The 19593-nt window shown below is 35.0% G+C and overlaps 2 protein-coding genes across 2 annotated transcripts; one reads left to right on the forward strand and one right to left on the reverse strand.

Annotated features, from left to right (window-relative positions):
* Positions 1-291: 291 nt before the first annotated feature.
* On the forward strand, positions 292-5699 carry LOC143633460 (protein NRT1/ PTR FAMILY 6.3-like). The gene is made up of 5 exons (XM_077101768.1): positions 292-658; positions 845-1022; positions 1115-1154; positions 1523-2097; positions 4821-5699. The coding sequence occupies exons 1-5, from the start codon at positions 544-546 to the stop codon at positions 5695-5697; spliced, it is 1785 nt and encodes a 594-aa protein (XP_076957883.1). The 5' UTR covers positions 292-543; the 3' UTR covers positions 5698-5699.
* A 2533-nt stretch (positions 5700-8232) lies between these two features.
* LOC143633461 (oxysterol-binding protein-related protein 2A-like) lies at positions 8233-15132 on the reverse strand. The gene is made up of 11 exons (XM_077101769.1): positions 14761-15132; positions 13629-13988; positions 13459-13555; positions 12461-12825; positions 12040-12195; positions 11275-11442; positions 11064-11204; positions 9437-9658; positions 9238-9351; positions 8423-8615; positions 8233-8356 (listed from the first exon to the last, which is right to left on the reverse strand). The coding sequence occupies exons 1-10, from the start codon at positions 15130-15132 to the stop codon at positions 8433-8435; spliced, it is 2178 nt and encodes a 725-aa protein (XP_076957884.1). The 3' UTR covers positions 8233-8356; positions 8423-8432.
* Positions 15133-19593: the final 4461 nt, after the last annotated feature.

Raw genomic sequence — 19593 nt, forward strand, 5'->3', positions numbered from 1 at the left:
TCATTAAGAATTGTATGACTTATTATTAAAATGAATATTAAAAAAACAATATATTTAATCTTTGTAATACGCGTGTTTCTATAACCTAGTTTAAAACAAAGAGATTTAATCAATTCTTTTTGTCTTTCTAATCATTTTCATTTTTTGTATTCGCATTTGAGATTGAATTATAAAAGTGATTAGTTTTTCTTTAATTCTTACTTTCTTTGATGTAGATTATTTAGATGGACATACACTCTCCCCTTGCAAAATACAATTTTCCTGTCGTGTAGCAGTTTTTTTAATTTTTAAAATAAGTTAAGACTTTAGAGTACGTGTTATGCATAAAATAGTAAAAAATAGTAATAATGTATTGTAGAAATAACTAATCACAATATCACATAATAACGGCTATAAAAGGCACCTTGGCCTTGTCTAAAATCCATGGAATCTTAAGCATATATCCATACCACCCAAAGTCTTTGATCTGTCCTCCAATCTACAAATCCTAAGGCTTAATAAACTAATCTTTGCTTCTTCTTTTATTTTATATATCACAAATATATGGCTCTCCCTGAATTACAAGTGCAAAAAACTATACCTGATGCCGGGGACTACAAGGGCCAGCCCGCCCACCGTGCAACCACCGGCGGCTGGATCAGCGCCACCATGATTTTAGGTTCATCATTCTTCCTATATCTTTATCATATTATGTATCATTACTTGCATTATAAAGGTACAAACACGTTGTTACCAATTTGAAACACTTTAAACGGTGTCACATGCTCTTGTCTTTCATAGTTTCGTATAATTAAGGATTAGAGATAATCTGATTAATTCAAAGTATACGTGAATATATATTTAGGTGTGGAAGCATGTGAAAGGTTAGCGACTTTGGGTATCGCTGTGAATTTGGTGACGTATTTAACTGGAACTATGCATTTTGGAAATGCTAGTTCCGCGAATACTGTCACCAATTTCTTGGGTACCTCTTTCATGTTATGTCTTCTTGGCGGTTTTGTTGCTGATACTTTCCTTGGCCGGTAATCATCTAATCTTATGTATTTATTTATGTATTCTTTTGTTATGTGTTAAATTCTTTGTAAATACAATTATTTTCTTATGATGTCTATAGGTATCTAACCATTGCCTTATTCGCTGCTGTTCAAGCAACAGTAAGTAGTATATTTTGTTCATTGTTGGATATTCTAATATATAAAAAATAATATTAAAATATCATTTCTTAACTAGTTACTCAGTTTCTTGTTAATTAAAAGAACAATATAAAAGGTTAATTGGTTGAATTAGGTCCACAGTTTTCTTAGCTTTAAGCCTTTAATTAATTTTTAAAGGGTAACATAGTCGTAAACGTAAACATCTGATTTCGTGAGAGGTCTCAGGTCCGAATCTTACTTCCACTGGTTCATCTGATCCTGTTGACCAACATGTTATTGATGGGTCCCATAAGTTTTTTTGGTAACGAGTTTTCTCGGTTACCAAAAAAAGAAGTTCTAAACTTTAATCATTTTGTAAAAATTATCAGGGCGTGACGATCTTGGCCATCTCAACTGCGATTCCAAGTCTAAAACCACCAAAGTGCACACCCGACATCGAAAACTGCGCCAAGGCCACCATGACACAAGTGACCTTTCTTTATCTTGCACTCTACCTGACAGCACTCGGGACGGGTGGACTCAAATCTAGTGTTTCAGGTTTCGGGTCAGACCAGTTTGACGAGACAGATAAAGAAGAAAAAACCCAAATGGCAACATTTTTCAATTGGTTCTTTTTCTTCATAAGTATCGGGTCACTTGCGGCGGTTACGATCCTGGTTTATATTCAGGACCATCTGGGTAGGCCTTGGGGGTATGGGATCATTGCGTGTGCCATTGTTATCGGGTGGTTGGTCTTCTTGTCGGGCACAAAAGGATACCGGTTCAAGAAGCTTGCGGGTAGCCCGTTAACCCAAATAGCGTCGGTTTTCATGGCAGCATGGACCAAGAGACATATGGAGCTTCCATCGGATCCTTCGTTGTTGTTCAATGTGGATGATGTTGAAATTATAGAAGTTGACAACAAAAAGAACAAGCAGAAGTTGCCTCATAGCAAACAATTTCGGTTAGTATCTTTTATATATTTCCCTTTTTAACTGAATTAACTGTCTACAATATATGCTAGTGATTAATAAACTACAGTAAGAATTATATAAAATTGTGTTTTATGATTTCTATATAGAACACACCTTATGTATATCCCTGTATAATATACACGTATACTTATCTTGTTTATTAATTAGTCACATGCATGTTTTTCCAATCAGATAAACGAATGATTGATGGTGTGTTCTTGATTTGCCAACCAAAACTTGAGGGTTCCATCTTTTGGCCCCAACAAAGGCGACTAAAATTGTCCGCTAATAATTATTCACTATATAAATTTATAACAGTATTTATGTATTTTTGTCCACCAATGGACTTTAGAGCATTTTCATCATATGTCTTATTACTATCTTTATAATTAAACTAAAAAACACTATATTTTTTTTTTTCATGTTCAATTAAATAATATTTTTTTATATCTTTATCATTATAATTTCTCTCTCCTCTACTCATAACCTATTTAGCAAATATTAAAAATAAAAAAGGGCAAACTTTGTTTTCCCAAATTTACAAAAATCATTATATTTTCTCTCTCAACCCCTTATAACTTACACTCATAACCACTCAAAACCACACCTTATAACTTGCAAACTTTCATCACATAAATTTGAGGGATTATATAAGAATGCTCTAAAATACCATTCATTTTTATTTCATAGAGATTGTAAATATTTTTATATTGCTTGAAATATCTGTCACTGATATTAATTACACTATATATGTTTCTGAACCATAACGGCCATTTTACCAACAATAATTGGATATGTACAGTTAATTTTATTTAAATTCAATTTTATTTTACTTCTCACGGGTTTTTAAATTCAGAATATTTGGGTGTTTAATATAGACATGTCAAAATAATAATTATTGAGTGCTAATAAAAAAAGTTGAAATTACTTGTATGTTAATATAGTATATTGTTAGGCTATTAACATTTGAATTTTCATGTAGTTTGGGAGAAAAACATAAGAAAGTCGTTTATTTATTAGAGTTATGAAAAATAATACAATACTATATATAATTAAACTCATACAGACAAATACAATTTATCCAATGACACAAGATTACCAATATTTTTAGCTTTTTGAGAAATTTTTTAACCATTTGAATTTGTCTCTCACTGACGCTCACCAACCGAATAACTTCATATGCATACATATAATTGTAGTCGGTGGATATGCTTATATGCCCAAAAGCAATTCCACGTTAATACAGAGATGAACAGAAACCGAAATATGCATAAATCTAATTCTTAGATATTATCAAGATTATTGGTATCTTACCGGTTAAAAACTACATATATATTACCATTTTATATCGGTTTTGATAACATGGGTCTTGATTTTTCAATACTGTCAAGATCATGTCTTGATCATAGAAAATATTATTATAGTTATTTGCCTAGAAAGACTGGAAATCACTTTATATACTAAGATCTGTTTGAACATTATATTAGCATATATCTAGGAATCTCTGCAAGAAGTACCTAATATCACATTTTATAAAGTTCAAGAGTACAATATGTTCTTGTTCCTTGTGCTATTATATATATAGATATTTATGGAGTGTAACATAATTAGGTTAATTAACTAAACGTAATTTGGAAAAAACACATACACATGCACATAAATAAAACAAAGTGTGTGTGCATGTGTCTTGGTTGTGCTAGAAGACAAATATACATAAAGATCATGAAGTCCTAACAGTCTGTCATAAATCAATCTTGATCGATGCTATAACGTGTGTGAAAACCAAATTTTCTATCTTGTAACCCTAACCCTCAACTCCAAAGATTTGTAGATAATTACGCCCTTTTTGTCTCCTATTAGTGAAACAAAAGGATAACTTTTGAGACTCTGAAAACGAAATACAAAGATATGAAATTATTCCATTCATGCACCATCTTCGAAAACATACAAATATTAAGTTTTTTTCCAAGAAAAACTTTCTTTTAACTTATTATAAGTCATCCCTGGTGGGGCGGGCGTATGTATGAAGTGTATCTATCATCACTTTTGAATGATTGGATTAAAAATATGCCCTTCAAATAATTAACTTGAATTGGTGTGTTTGATACTTAAAACAAACAAAAGAAAGAAGATAATATGGATCAACTATACTTATATAAATATGAAACACAAAACTCAAAACATAGGCGTGACTATAAGCAGACAAGTATACGGATATGGGACCTAATATGAAGTCAGCTATCAGCATCAGTACGTATGTTATTTATAAAATACAATTTTATCTAATAAACAAACTTTCGAAATTATCGATGCTAAACTTGATTGAAATTCTTAGAATTATCTTAAGAGTGTTTAATATTTTAAGTCGTGTTTGAGTTAACTTGTTAAGTTGGAGGTCACACCTAACCCTATGTGTGATGTATCTGAGTATCATGACACTATGTATACGATATATACAATCACATATGAGACTTAGAATACCAATAAACCTTTGGGCAAATTTCCATCTCTACTATGCGTATTGTTTAGCATAAAATTCAAAGAAAAATAATTTGAGTATGTTAGTTTTTTCATGTTCCAGAGATTTAGACATGGGTGTGAAGTGTGATCCATATGGAGCATACAAGAATTATAATTTTGGAGATAATTGTGGCTAGCCTTAACTTAAAACATATTATTATGATTACTGATTGTTTTTTCTATTTTTTGGCAGGTTCCTTGACAAGGCAGCAATAAAAGACACCGAAAGATCATATGAATCAATGATCGTGGTAGACAAATGGCATCTTGCAACGTTAACCGATGTTGAGGAAGTGAAATTGGTGATCAGAATGCTACCAATTTGGGCTACCACAATATTGTTCTGGACTTTATATGCCCAAATGACCACATTCTCGGTGTCACAAGCTACTACAATGAATAGACACATTGGAAAATCTTTCCAAATCCCAGCAGCTTCCCTCACTGTTTTCTTTGTTGGGAGCATTCTCTTGACTGTTCCAATCTACGACCGAATCATTGCCCCAATCGCCAAACGGTTCCTCAAACACCCACACGGGTTAAGCCCTCTCCAACGCGTAGGAGTAGGGCTAACCCTATCCATACTGGCCATGGTTGCAGCCGCCCAAACCGAAATCAAGAGACTAAATGTGGCTCGGTCACATGGTCTAGTAGATGATCCATCTAAGGTGGTCCCACTTACGGTCTTTTGGTTGGTACCGCAGTTTTTATTAGTAGGGTCCGGTGAAGCGTTTACTTACATGGGACAACTTGATTTCTTTCTAAGAGAGTGCCCAAAAGGGATGAAAACAATGAGCACCGGGTTGTTTTTAAGCACATTATCGCTAGGGTTCTTATTTAGCTCTCTTTTAGTGACGATAGTGCACAAGATTACCAGAGATAAGAAGCCTTGGATAGCTGATAACTTGAACCAAGGGAAGCTTTACAACTTCTATTGGTTACTTGCAATTTTAAGTGTTTTGAACTTAGGGTTATTTCTTGTGGGAGCTAGGTGGTATGTCTACAAGGAACATAGGCTTGCTGAAGAAGGTATTGAGTTGGAAGAAGATGACTTTGTTGGCCATGCATAAATTTGGAGTTGAATCCAGCAGAATATGCACACTAATAAAACACACCACCAAGTTATATATAGCTAAATAAACAAATCTGGATATTGAAATGTAACAAATAAAACATTACCATGTCACATATTTCAACAATTATCATTGATAATTGTAATCCCAACAAATTTCACTGAGAGAGAAGAATTTTCAGAGAGTTTATATTTGTTTAAATTGTCAGGTACGTGGTAGAGAATTTTCAGAACTTTTAGTTAGTATACCTTCACGAATGAAATGATAACCGATATGAACTAGTGAGTACAACAGGGGTCTTGATTTACAAGATCCTCGATTCATTAGCAGCCAAGTTGTATGCAATTATGGTCTGAAAAGAGAGTTTATGAAAGGTTTTTGTGTGTCAATCTTAAGTAAAAATGAAGTGATAGGAGTTGTATTTACAGGCTATGAGACAACCCATTGACATGGTGCAATTCTAGCATGACATCATTTATCATTTACGTGTGAATCCGAAGGGTTGTGATTGCTCACGTTCCGTTTGAATTTGTCACCCTTATGCAAACCGACACGCTAGTTCATGGTCTTTTTCATTGAACCGTCGCACCTTTTTATATGAAAAATACGTCCCGTACGCCTAGTCATGTCAGATCATATGAAAAAGAATTTAACTCTTTAACATTTAATGTGGTTACTGTAGCATCAAGAGGTAGGTGTAAAACAATGTAATGAACATAACTGTTTAACAATGTAGGTGCACTTTTCTCGTATGAATACGTTCTTTACCAATGTTGTTGAGACCGGACCGGACCGGCCGGTCAAACCGGTCCGACCGGGATTCGGTCCACCGACCGGTCCGGTTCACATAGTTTGCTCGGCTGCTAGAGAACCGGTGAACCGGTTTTCTAAAGAAAATATATTTATTTATTTTTTGACAAAAATCATTTTTTAGCTTGAGCCATCATTTTTTGACCAAATTTATTGGACCGGTGAACTAGGCCGTCCGGTTCGATGTCCGGTCCGGTTATGAAAACATTGGTCTTTACAATGTAAAATCACCTTATTATTTAAATGATCACATCCATAAACGCGCTAGGTGTATAAATTTCATGTGTGATGTTAATCTAGGAAGCAGCATAGCAGACCTAAGTTAACACCCGACATATTGAAACAATGTGATGATCAGATAATTATAATTTTAAACATATTACAATATTAAATAGATGCGGCAATTCCAACTATTACCCAAAACACGACACGAAATAATTAAATTATAAGTTGTCATATCAAAGTCGTTTTATAAGTAGGTCATGCTCAAATTGACATGTTTAATTAAATTTCAAATTGACACGTTTAACACATGCTTAAATAAACAGGCATGTACCTTTTCTTTTGCAGCCCACCAACTTGTATAGCATGTAGGGCCGTCCAAACCGCTCGTGGCTCGAACTTGCTCGCCGCTCGCTCGGAAATTGCTCGGAAAATGCTCGCTCGTTTTTTCGCTCGATTGAAAACGAGCCGCTCTGCTCGGTTCGGTTTGTAAACGAGCCAAGCAACGAGCAAAGGTCTGCTCGGTTCGGTTCGGCTCGAATATTTTTAATTTATTTTATATATAATTATATATGAACAAATATATAAATATATACACAAAATACATAAATATAAACTTACAATTATTTTTACCCTTAAAATTTTTCATATTTCGTCAATTTTATAGTTTTCTTTGTTCGCTTCAAGTTTTTACAATATCAGAAGTTTGTTTACATGATCATTATATCTCATTTCAAACTTATTTTTAATAAAAATTTACAATCTATTACAAGTTTGTCTAAAAACTATTAATTTATTTATAAAATATATTATTTACAACCTTCAAATTTGTTTCTTAATGAAAATTTTTAAGTGAAAAATAAATAAATAATGCTCGAAATCGCTCGATATTCGATCGAAAAATGCTCGATTCAAATTTGGCTCGTTTCGGTTTTCGCTCGGTTCGAATTTCAACCGTTCGGTTCGGTTGTAAACGAGCCAAGCAACGAGCAAGCCTTCGCTCAGTTCGGCTCGGCTCATGAACAGCCCTAATAGCATGCTTACAAGTTACAACTTTATTATTACACATCAATCTATTTGACATGTATAGATAAATGGTTTAAACAAGTCATATTCAGGTTACATGATTTTAGTGCATCTGAGTTGATTTTTTTACATAAAGAAAATATGATCATGCTCGAGTTTAACAGCCCAGCCCACCAACCTGATACGATTGACTCCTAATAATAATTCAGCAGACTACTTAAAAGAGCCCCAAAAAGAAAAAAATCCTCGCAAAATAAAGCATGCATAGTAAAGTGCAACAGCTATTAAAAAATAGGCAAACTTGCATTCACAAAACATAACCATACAACTATTTCCTTTGATAATTTTTCCTAAATACATTCTTCTTTAACTTCTTGAATCCTAGTATCTAAACAATTTTAGACATCTTTTCTTTTTATTTATTTCTATTATCAAAATCAATACAAGAGTAGACTCATCTAATTTAATTTCCTAATGTCACCTACACTATATATGAAATTACAAGCACTTCGCGCCGCTCACACCTCCATTTGCAAACCCAAACACTTAAAACTCTTGATATCATCACAATAAGAATCTTAATACACTAGCTGTCCATCTGCATAATCAAAATGGTGTCATTTGGTACTATGTTTTTTTATAAAGCTGTTTGAAGACATGTTACCTTAACGGATTTAGGTTCCGACTTTGGAGTTATTAACATCATCTTCCCTAAATTCGCCAAATATATTAGGGCAATCGTCCCAATCGCGTTGTTCCCTTTTTTCCCAATATCCGCCTACATATTTATAAGTCCCGTTTTCGCAGTCTTTTTCAAACCATCTTGGTTTCCATCCATTTTCTTGTAATTTTCTTGACTATGAATTTTAGAGTATTGTGAAGCATAGGTTAGTAGTAGAATATTAATAAAAATAACAAACAAACAAATAATCAATTGTACCGAAGAAACCCGCTTATAGCGGAGCTGGTGTGCATGAAACTGATAAAACTAATCCGTAACTTAAAACAACCGAACCCCAAAAAAACCAACGGTTTATAGGTTAGTTTTATGTTTTTGTAAAAACCGAAATTTCCGCTTGGCCTCGTTTTTGCATGTAATTAAAACTGAAAAGCGAACTGTATTTATGGATTTTCACTTTTTTTATTTTGAATGTTAAGTAATTTATACGGATTTAATACACAAAGCAACCCAAATATTTTAGCCCGAATGTATAATAGTCAATCAATAATCAACAAAAAATTTTAGGCCCAAATTCATTATTTTTGGGTTTTTTTGGCCCAAAATTTCAACTTCAAATGGTAAAACTGAAAAAGCTAAAACCAAACGGTTTTCAAACACTCAAAAACCAATTTTTCAGTTTTTGGTTCTGTTTGAGCCCAAAACCGAGCCATGCACACCCCTAGCTCCCAGTGAAACTCCCATCTTCATAAATAAAAATACCAAAATGTATAAAAATTGTCAAAACATGAGACACGTACCATTCTCTGTCTTGTTTCAAGTCGTAGCTTCTCAGCATTTGCCATGTCATACTCGCCATTCTCCAAATGCCTTTGGTCCGGTCTAAGTCTTGAATCCGTGGGCGGAAGTTTCTCCTTCATTTATAACCAAACACCCACGCTCAAACACGCGCTCACACTAAATAATATTAAAAAAAAACAAAAAATGTGTTGTGTCTACCTTCAGGCCGGGTGTTAGCTCGTTTAAAGTGATAGCAAACGAAGTTAAATTGTAACGGGTGAGATTAGCGGGAGGCAAAGTCCTTTTCCAAAATAAGTTTTCATCGACCATATCCTTTGTCTTGCTAGTTCCCTCCCCGTTTATATAATACATGCTGCCATCCCATTTACCGAATATTGTGGCGTGTTTTTTACCATTTGTATCTTCAATGAACCCATGTACCTGTTCATATTAACCATCCAAATATTACTTAATGACCTAATCTTTTTATTAGGGGTGTCAGTTTCTAACACGATATGAACCTAGCACAAAATTCGCGGGTCTATAGTATAAACGGGTTTGAGACGGTTTTGAGCCAAACCGTTTAGCTAAACGGGTTGTATTCGTGTCAACCCGACACGTTTGGAGTTACCTGTTTAACCCATTTATCGTTTTGTTTATTTTAAAATGTTTTTTATGTCATAACTTATATTAATTGTGTAGGAGTGTTCATTGGTTTGGATATTTGTTCAGTTTGGAATATTGTCTGGCCTTAACCGAAAACTAAACCAATTCGAATCAGATATGAATCTAACCGAACCGAATTCAAGCGATTAGACCAATTTATTCAATTCGATTATCCAATCGCTATTATTCAGTTTATTCGATTGAATTTGGTCGGGTGATACGAATAAGCAAGATTTGAGAATCCAATAACCGAACCGAAAACCGAATTAACATGTGTCATAACCAAACCGATTTCAACCTATTAAACCAATTTATTTGGCTTGGTTAGCAGGTTATCAATTAAACTGGTTATTATTCGGTTTATTCAATTGAATTCTGTTCGAATAAGCATGATTGGCGGAACCAATAACCAAATTAGAAATGTGTCTTAACCAAACCGAACTCAACCGATTTATTCGGCCCAGTTATCCGATTAAACCGGTTATTATTTGGTTTATTCGATTGAATTCGATTTGGTTATCCGAATAAACAAGATTTGTGAAACCAAAAACCAAATAAACAATTTGGTTCAATTTTTCCGGTTATGGATACAATTCCGTTTTTCGGACCCCCTTATTGGATTGGGTATCTTATGCAAAAATTTAAAACTTAAAAGAGAAATTGACATAAGATTTTATAACTAAAATTTCATTGTTTATAAAAGTTATAAACATTATACGTTTTTCGGACCCCCTTATTTGTTTAAGGTTGTATGTTACTCATTTTCCCTCAAATGATGATGGATTATTAATTGTTGAAGCAACTTATTACTTTAACAAATTAAAGAATGGCGGATTTAACAACTTATTAAGACACATAATTAACTTGTAGAATATAAGCTAATCCAAACACTTAAAAATAGCTTATCAAATAATAGAAAATAAGCTATAAGCTACTTTAAAATATAAGCATAAGCCAAAATAAAAAAACTAGGCCAAACACCCCCTCAATAGGCGAAAAAAATAAGATTATTCAGCTTAAACAGATTCTGTTCTGTCGTGTTCAGGTTCAAATGTATGACAAGACTTTGGGTTCGTGTCGTGATCAGGTTCATATCTGGTTGAACACGAAAACACGACCCGTTGAACAGCCCGACTTTTTATGTGAACACCACAAAATCATGAACATCACATTAAATTACCTGCCGAGGATTTCTTTCAAGAATAGACTGCTCTTTAAACCTGAGTTTGCAAGATAACTCGCAATTACCACGAATATGCATGAGTCCATGATGATCACAATATACTTTCCCCAAAATAAGGTTATAAATGCTGGTGGTGACCTGGCAACAACAGATATAATTATCAAGCAAGTATGATGAAGCCAAGAAAGCGTTTTAAGTGTTTTTGTACCTTACTCCATTGGAAAACCTCGCCATCATCAAACTCGAGTGTCAAAAGTCCAACCGGGTCAAGCTGAATCGATCGCCCCCAAAACTTGGTTCTTATGTTGCTATCTCCCCAAAATTTCCATCCTTTACCTTCACAATGACAAGCTATCAGGGTCGGGTGGTGACTCACCTGCCATGATCATTAATATGAGTCATGTTCATGTTTTATAGTTTATACTACAAAGATTCTTTGCAAGAAGCTGATTATGATTAAAGGGTGTTTGAAACTTTGAATTTGTGGTTTGAAACTGATTATCTGATTACTAGGATTTTCTGTTCGTATTTAACATACGAACGAACTTGAACAGATGTCTCGTTCATACATTTATGTTCGTGAACGTTCGTTTATGTTAGTTAGATTACGTTTGTTTAAAAGTGTTGGTCCCATTACAACTTAGTCTAGTTTTAATAACTTTTTGGGACCAACACATTGTTCTTTACATTACTTTTAATTGATTAATGATCATCGTTCATATAAGTTAAGTTATGTAGTATAAACGACTGAACATAAATAAACAAGGACATGTTCACTTTCTTAATGAACAAACACGAACTGTTCGGGTTCGGCTTGATCATTCGGCTAAAGTTAAACAAACAGACACAACCATGCTCAGCTTGTGTTAATTGATTCTGATTATTGGATACGGCATAACTAATCACATTAAAACCAAACATCCAAACACCCGTTTAACGTTAATATAAACAAGATTCATCAAGGAAAACAAACCTTCTCTGAAAAGAATCTAACTCCTTTCTCAGGATAATCAGCTTCATAAGTTTCCCCTAATAAAGGATTGAACGGTTTACAGTGTCTTCCTTCAGATGAAGCATATCCAGAAACCGCAAACGCTGCAACATTCAAGAGTCTTTGTAGACTGTTACCCTGTAAACAAACTGAACATTCAGTGACTCGTTCATGAACCATTCGGTAGTAAGTTCGTTTATTTGATAAGCAAACGAACATGAACAAAGTTTTTGTTCGTTTAGTTAAATAAACGAACGTGAACACATTTCTCGTATCTTCTATTATGTTTGTTTGCTTTCATTTATGTACGTTCGTTATCATTCATTTGTGTTTGTTACTTTACATTATGTTTAAGTTCGTCAATATAAGCATGCAATAATATCCAATAAATAACAAGTTATACCTCTTTTCCATGCTGATACGCACGATCAAGAAGATAAGAGTACTCAAGATCTTCAAAACATTTTTGGAGAGACGAGATGGGTTCGTTAAAATAAACGGGTAAACATACGCGTGTGAGATCCTTGCCAACATTATCTTTAATCATTGACCACAGACTGACCCCTTTTTCCTTTTCAACAGGATCAGGAAGCTTCTTTCTTCTTTCAAATTGCAAATTTTTCGTATTTATTTCATCCATAATATCAGATTGGTTCATTACACCTGGAAAATGATCGTTCGTGTCAAAAAAGAACGTTTCTTCATCTTCTGAAGGTTCTTCGAGATCTTGTTTCTCCACATCATCAGATGATTCAGTTGTACTCCATTCTGAATATTAATCAGTAGTCAACTTATGGTTATAAATCATTAACTGAGCAACATAGTTAAAGAATGACTATAGGCCAGTAAACGATCCGAGCGAACACAAGCAGCCAATTTTCATGTTCGTTCGTTTAACTTTAACCGAACAAACGATTAGAGTTTTCTATTCGTGTTCGCTTACGTACGTTCACTAACAGCAATAAGCGAAAGGTTCATGAATGTAAGAAACAAAGATAACTGAACATAGATAAGCAAACATAATTGAGAAAATACTAATTAAAAGTAAACTTAAAAAATTTATAAAACTGGACAAACTTGTAATCGGTAAATTTATATTTTTCATAAACTTAGACAAATAGTAATGCACCTAAAAGATTCAAATGAATATATATAATTAATTATAAACGGACGAACTCAAACAAACAAAATGAACATAAACAAGCAAACATAAGCAACCATTCACAAACATAAATGAACGAACGAGAAATTTGTTCATGTTCGTTTGTAAAACAAAATGAACAAAAAATGTTGTTCGTGTTCGTTCATCTATTAAAAAACGAATATAAAAAAACGAACTCCCCGCTGAACTGTATGAGCGTCTAGTTCGTTTACAGGCCTAAAGAAAGAATTACAAGTTACCACTATATTTTGCACGTTGACTATCTGAAAACCCGTGTTGTGTCAATTGATACTCGTTTTCTGGTGCTCCACAGGCTTCGGTTTCAATATTAGCAGCCTGACAAACACATAACACCTGTTTAACACAAATCAAATTACAACTTTTAACCCTGAAACTAGAACAGATTTACCTCAAGCTGCCTTAAGGTGTCGAGTAAATTCGAACGTTCTTCACAAAGAAGACAAAGTTGCCCTTGAATTTCCGAAAACTCAGAGAGCATAATCTGCTCACAATCCTTGATTAGCACCTCATTAACGCCTTCTTCGAGTAAACGCTGCTTTAATCTTTCGGTTGAGAGTGATATATCAGAGGGTATAACTGGAATTTTATCATTCAATCTTCTTAAAGGAAACAGGTTTCTTGCAGAAGCCAAAGCTTCTATCCAAGCAACTCTTTCTTCCTTCAAACTACACCTTAAATGAAGCGTCTTTGTAGCAGTAAATATATAAAACCGTCTACTATCCGATCTGCTTTCTCGAAAAGACGAAATCTGCAACAACAACAAACTTGTACTCAGTTTGTTTATTATTCCTAAAATAGTTAATTCTAGCCCATTGATGTGCACTTCTTATCAATTGCATACAATACAAAACCTTAAAACATAATGAGACAAAATGATGAACAAATAGGTGAAGAAAACTATGCATAACATAGGTTAACCAATAGTGGTCAACTTAACCTTGTTTTCAAGATGAAAAGTTATGATCTTTGAATAAGTTCAAGATTAAATGGTCAAAAGAAAATGAAATAAATAAATAATAATGCATAATAACCATGTTAAGACTTACATTTAGATGACTTTATATAAACTATAAAGTGGGTCAAATGAAAGAGACATGCAACCAAAAGACAAGATCCAAATGAAAAGAGGGTATGAAATACAAGGACAAAGCAAAAACCCGTTGAGATTATGATCAAATAAGCACAAAATGTTGTGCTAGTGTCACACTATTATTACATAATAATAATAATAATAAAGGGGTGGTGTAGGGTTGGTTATATACTTATATATCAATCCCATATACATACATACAGAGGGCAAGAAAAAAGTAAAGTAAACTCATTGTATTGGTTAGCCATTTTGTATTGCGGCCCTCTTGATGTGACCTTTACAAGATCCATCCACTAATGATAACAATAATAATAATAATAATAATAACATTCTCATTTCATTTTGCTTCACATTCATAAATCTAAACCTCAATATCTCCGTTGACCAAAGGTTTGACCAAATCATATGATCTGATTGATTAACTACCCACCTTAAGATGAACGGTTCCAACTGTTTTCTGATGCTTATTACGACGTCGTTTGAGTCCACTACCGGAAGACACATCTCCGATGAGCCTGACGTCATCACCGGCGGCGATATTTTCCGGCCGGTGGATCTTGGAATACGAAAGAATACCGTTTTGTAAAAAGAACCATCTGGGTCTCCACCCTTTACCGTAATTAGTCCATTTGTGTAAAACTCCGGCGAACCCATTTCCGCCGGAGCGGGAATCAGACGGCAAATCGACGACGGAACACGACCGCGACAACGCCGTCGTGGGCTCCGGCGAAGGCGAGGTGTCGCCGATCGCCGGACTCTCGAGTGAGATGCAACAGAGTGGGTGCATCTCCTTAACTCGCATTGTGTTGATTGATTGGATTTGAAACCCTAGGTTGAATATGTATTATATATATATGATCAAATCGCCATATGTGTGTATTTATTGAGAGGATGAATGGCAAAAGTGTAAATTGGAGGTGGATACAGGGGGAGTTTGGTGGAAGTGAGATTAGATTAGATTAGATTAGATTAGATTAGATTAGAAGAGAAGAGAGGCTTCATTGTGTGTCTGTCTGTCAAACTCTCAACAGATGAGAGAGAAACAGATGTACATGCAGATAGATACATGTTGTGTATATATATATATATTTCATTTTATTTATTTATTTGCTAGTTTCACTGTTGTAAATTGTGATTATTTGACAAAATTACCAATTTTTTTCTTTAAACAAAGTCAATTTATGGTTCGTGTCTTTTTTCTAGTTTTCTTGCAGGCGGTGTCCTTTAAACATTTTTTTTCTTACACGTTACGTCCTTTACGCTAACTGGGTTAGAAAAACTCAGTTAAATATCGTCACGTGAGTTGCATGTGAGGGCTTTTTGGTCTTTTTAACATAGTGGTTCATATATATTATTGTAAAAATAAATAATAAATATTAAATACATACTCTCTCTCTCTCTCTCTCTCTCTTCGTCTTCTTCTTCTCTCTACACCACCACCACCACCACTACCAACCCCCTTTCTCTCTCTCAGCCGTGACCACAACCATACCAACCCCCTTTCATGTCGTTATCTAGCCGGAACCACAACCATATCTGATGGCTAGGAGATGGATTTGGTATTTTACCACCATGTTCGCTCGTCTGCCAAGAGCTCGCCGGAAAATCAATGGTGGTTCGATATCAATGTGGTTCGAAATCTGGTAACAACCACCACCCCCCGTTAATCGTCGGTCTGAAGCCACCGCCACCACTCCAACGCCACCGCCTCGCCTGCAACCGTCGCCGGAAACACCACCATCCACCAGATCTGGTGGAGAGTCACCGGAAACCAACCGTAACTCTTAACATTCCACTACCAGAAACCTCCGCCACCGACTCCTTCTCAGCTCAGACCTTCGCTTTAACCCAGATCTGGTGGAGAGTCACCGTTAACCCTCGTGACGGAAACAGCCTCCGGTGTCGTCTCCCTCGCCTTCTCCGGTTCGAACCAAACATCCGCCTGCGGAAGACATAAATGATACGGAGTTGGTTCCTCCGATCTGCAACGAGGTGGCCGGAATTTATGGTGATGATGGTGGCTTAGAGAGAAAGAAGAGAGAAATGAGGGGAATGTATTATATATATATTTTTTCTTTTTTTAAATTTAACGATACATTAAAATTACAATTATGCCCATCACATGTCTGGCACATGACATACTTAACTGAGTTTTTCTAACCCAGTTAGCGTAAAGGACGTAACGTGTAGGAAAAAAATGTTTAAAGGACACCGCCTGCAAGGAAACTAAAAAAGGACATGAACCGTAAATTGGCTTTGTTTAAAGGACAAAATTTATAATTTTGTCTTGTTTATTTATTTATTTATTATTATATGTTTTTTTTGGTTTTGGTTTTGGTTTCTTGGTGATTTAAAGATTTTGTTTATATATATTTAAGATGAAATATTGGATTTTAATAATCTCTATTAAATGGTATTGGCCGATAATAATCCATATTCATTTTATCACTGCTGACGGTCCCAAATTCAAGAAAGTTGGCCCCTAATGGTCTCCCGCTAAAAATGACTTATCGGCATTATAGTTTTTTCAGAATTTCGAACCAATGTTTTAGGGCATTTGATCGTTAGGAGGACACGAGTCGATTGATGTAAAACTTAGCCCGAAACAATTATCCAAACGACTTGATTTTAGTTAATTGTAAGCTTAAACACCCGAATTGAAACATTGTTTCGTCATTTTGAAGCACTATTTCAAACTAAATTTTACACCAATCGACTCGTATCCTCCTAACGATCAAAAGCCCTAAAAATTGGTTTGAAATCCAGAAAAAACTATAACACCGTTAAGTCAAATTTAACAGGGACCATTGGGGGCCAACTTTTTTGAATTTGGAACCGCCAGTGGCGGCGATAAAACGAATATGGATTATTATCGGCCAATACCATTTAATAAGGATTATTGAAATCCAGTATTCCAATTAAGATTGGGTATTTCTTTATTAAATGGAGAGAAACCATGTTTACAAACTTCTCTTTACATCAATAGTGGCATGTTAGTTTTCTCTATAAGGTAGATGTCGTTATAAATTTTACTAATTTTGGTGTGATCACCACTCGTAAATACATAGTAGTCTCAAATATATCACAATTTGAACGCTTTGCTTTTATGACGTCTTATAAAATGTTAGAAGGGTTTTTAGATCACTTAATAATGATTAAGAATCAGTTTTGTACCTAAGATGATGGCTTAAGTGTAGATCGAATGGTTTTCTAAATAGATACATGAATTAACTTTGGGGAAAAGTGAGGGTGTGGGATGGTTTATGTATAGAGTTCAATCGTCGATCATCTATTCTACTTTCAAACATCGGAAAATTAGATATGATGTTTTTTTGTTTAAACCTACACGCAAAGGTACTTTCGATATAAACATACTAACATAAGCTACTTCTTGAGGTATTTTTTTCTCATTAACCTTAAACTATCTTATATAACTTTGTTTAGTTTATAAAAGACGTGCTTAGAAGATTAATGATGACTAATGAGTGTTTTCTCTTACTTCATTTCATCAACTATTTGTTGGTCCTTGAATTGATCAAGACTTTACAATCCTACAAATCACCATGTTTATTTTCATATACAATATACTAAGTTTAGTAGAACAAATACGTTAGTAGTTTGTTATGCTCACTTAGAAAAAATGGCTTTAAGACATTTTGTTGGATAACCCATTTAAGCTTATACTTGGTCATTAGACAAATCATCTACTTAGTATATGACTACATATGATTCTATTAATGAGCTCATTTTTTTCCGCCAGTACCATGTTCAACATATTTGCAAACTTTTCCTTAACGTAAACATTTTTCATTATACATGGAACTTGTACTTGACGCTTGCTTGGTTTTATTCATGTCGGTTGTTCTATAGGTTGTATGTGCATCGAACGTGCGTTGTTCTCGCATCATTTTTGCTCTTCATCAAGTTTAAATATGAGAACTTCCTATGGTTAACTTTTCTTGCTACCGTGTTTATAATATCTCAAATATATTTAATCCATACAAATATATATATATATAAACATATATATATTGAAAGACATCCATGGAAGGAGAAAGTGGCATAATATCTCTTTCAAATGGTCATAACACTTGTTATACCCTATTACCCAAGTTCAAATCTCTTTTACAGTGTCGCTGCCTATATCTCAAAGCGTGCACGTGAGCCTGAATTCGATACGAGACCTCCGGTAAGAAAATCTTAACGGAAACCTCCTAGCCACTCCACGAAAGTGACTTCCTTAGTTCCTTACAAATATATAAAATTTATAAGCTTTAGGCACTATAGGCACTATAAAAATAATTACTTTTGTATTTAGTTTTATATTTAATGAAGAGATAATTAAACACAAGTACAATTATAAGTTAGCGTACACTTTAACTCTTTCATAATTACTCGCTTGCTACATTAAAGGCACGCTTGCTATCAACGTATGTGAAGAAACACTAATTGACCCCGGCAGATTACGGATAATCTTAGGGTCAGGTAGATGTTTCCCACGAGGGTTAGGTCCGGCAAAGATGGTTATTCTTCAGATGACCTGCAAAACAGACACCGTGAGCTCGTCACTGAGAAGGGGGGTTCCTCCTTGTGACCACCCTCCGGCGTGAGAATCAGACTAGATTACTCTGAATATAAGTGTATATTGAGAGAAATAGCTAGTGAAGGTAAAATACCAGATGATGATATTGTTCTAAGGTGTTGGAGTATTTATAGCCGAAGGTAGGTTTCCAAGCAGGTACAGCCAGCTGTATAATATTCCTGTTCTACCAACTACGGGCCACGCACGTGCCATGCTGGTTGGTGGGTAGGCAGCGGCTGATAGTGACCAGGCCGGCTGTGTACTATTCCTTTTCCACCAACTGCAGGCTATGTGCGTGCCACGACAAGGGTTGGTGAGTAGGCAGCGGCTAATAGTGACAAACAGTACTAGAGCATGCTCCTCGTACTGTTTGTCGGTGAGCTGTCACCCTATGATTGGTTCATGGGCTGCTTTGGTCAGATCTTGTCTATTTTGTCCATACCTTGGCAGGTATAGTACAAAAGATCTTCTAGAAGCATACGGACTGGCTCATTTGGGCGGGAGTATTCCCGCCTTGCTCATTCCTTCAGGTGACTGAATTATTGAGTTAGTGCCTTGTGCGTGTAGCCTTGCTATTAGTGCGGGTAGCCTTCCCTGATGGCTTGTATCCGCAGCTGTGGGGACAGGCGGGGTACTTCACCATTGGGAGGCTTTCCCTGCGGTAACAGCTGGCGTACTGCA

The sequence above is a fragment of the Bidens hawaiensis genome, unplaced genomic scaffold, assembly GCF_021521415.1.
Source record: "Bidens hawaiensis isolate Kalapana, Puna unplaced genomic scaffold, B.hawaiensis_p1.1 tig00006734_1, whole genome shotgun sequence".
Taxonomy (NCBI): domain Eukaryota; kingdom Viridiplantae; phylum Streptophyta; class Magnoliopsida; order Asterales; family Asteraceae; genus Bidens; species Bidens hawaiensis.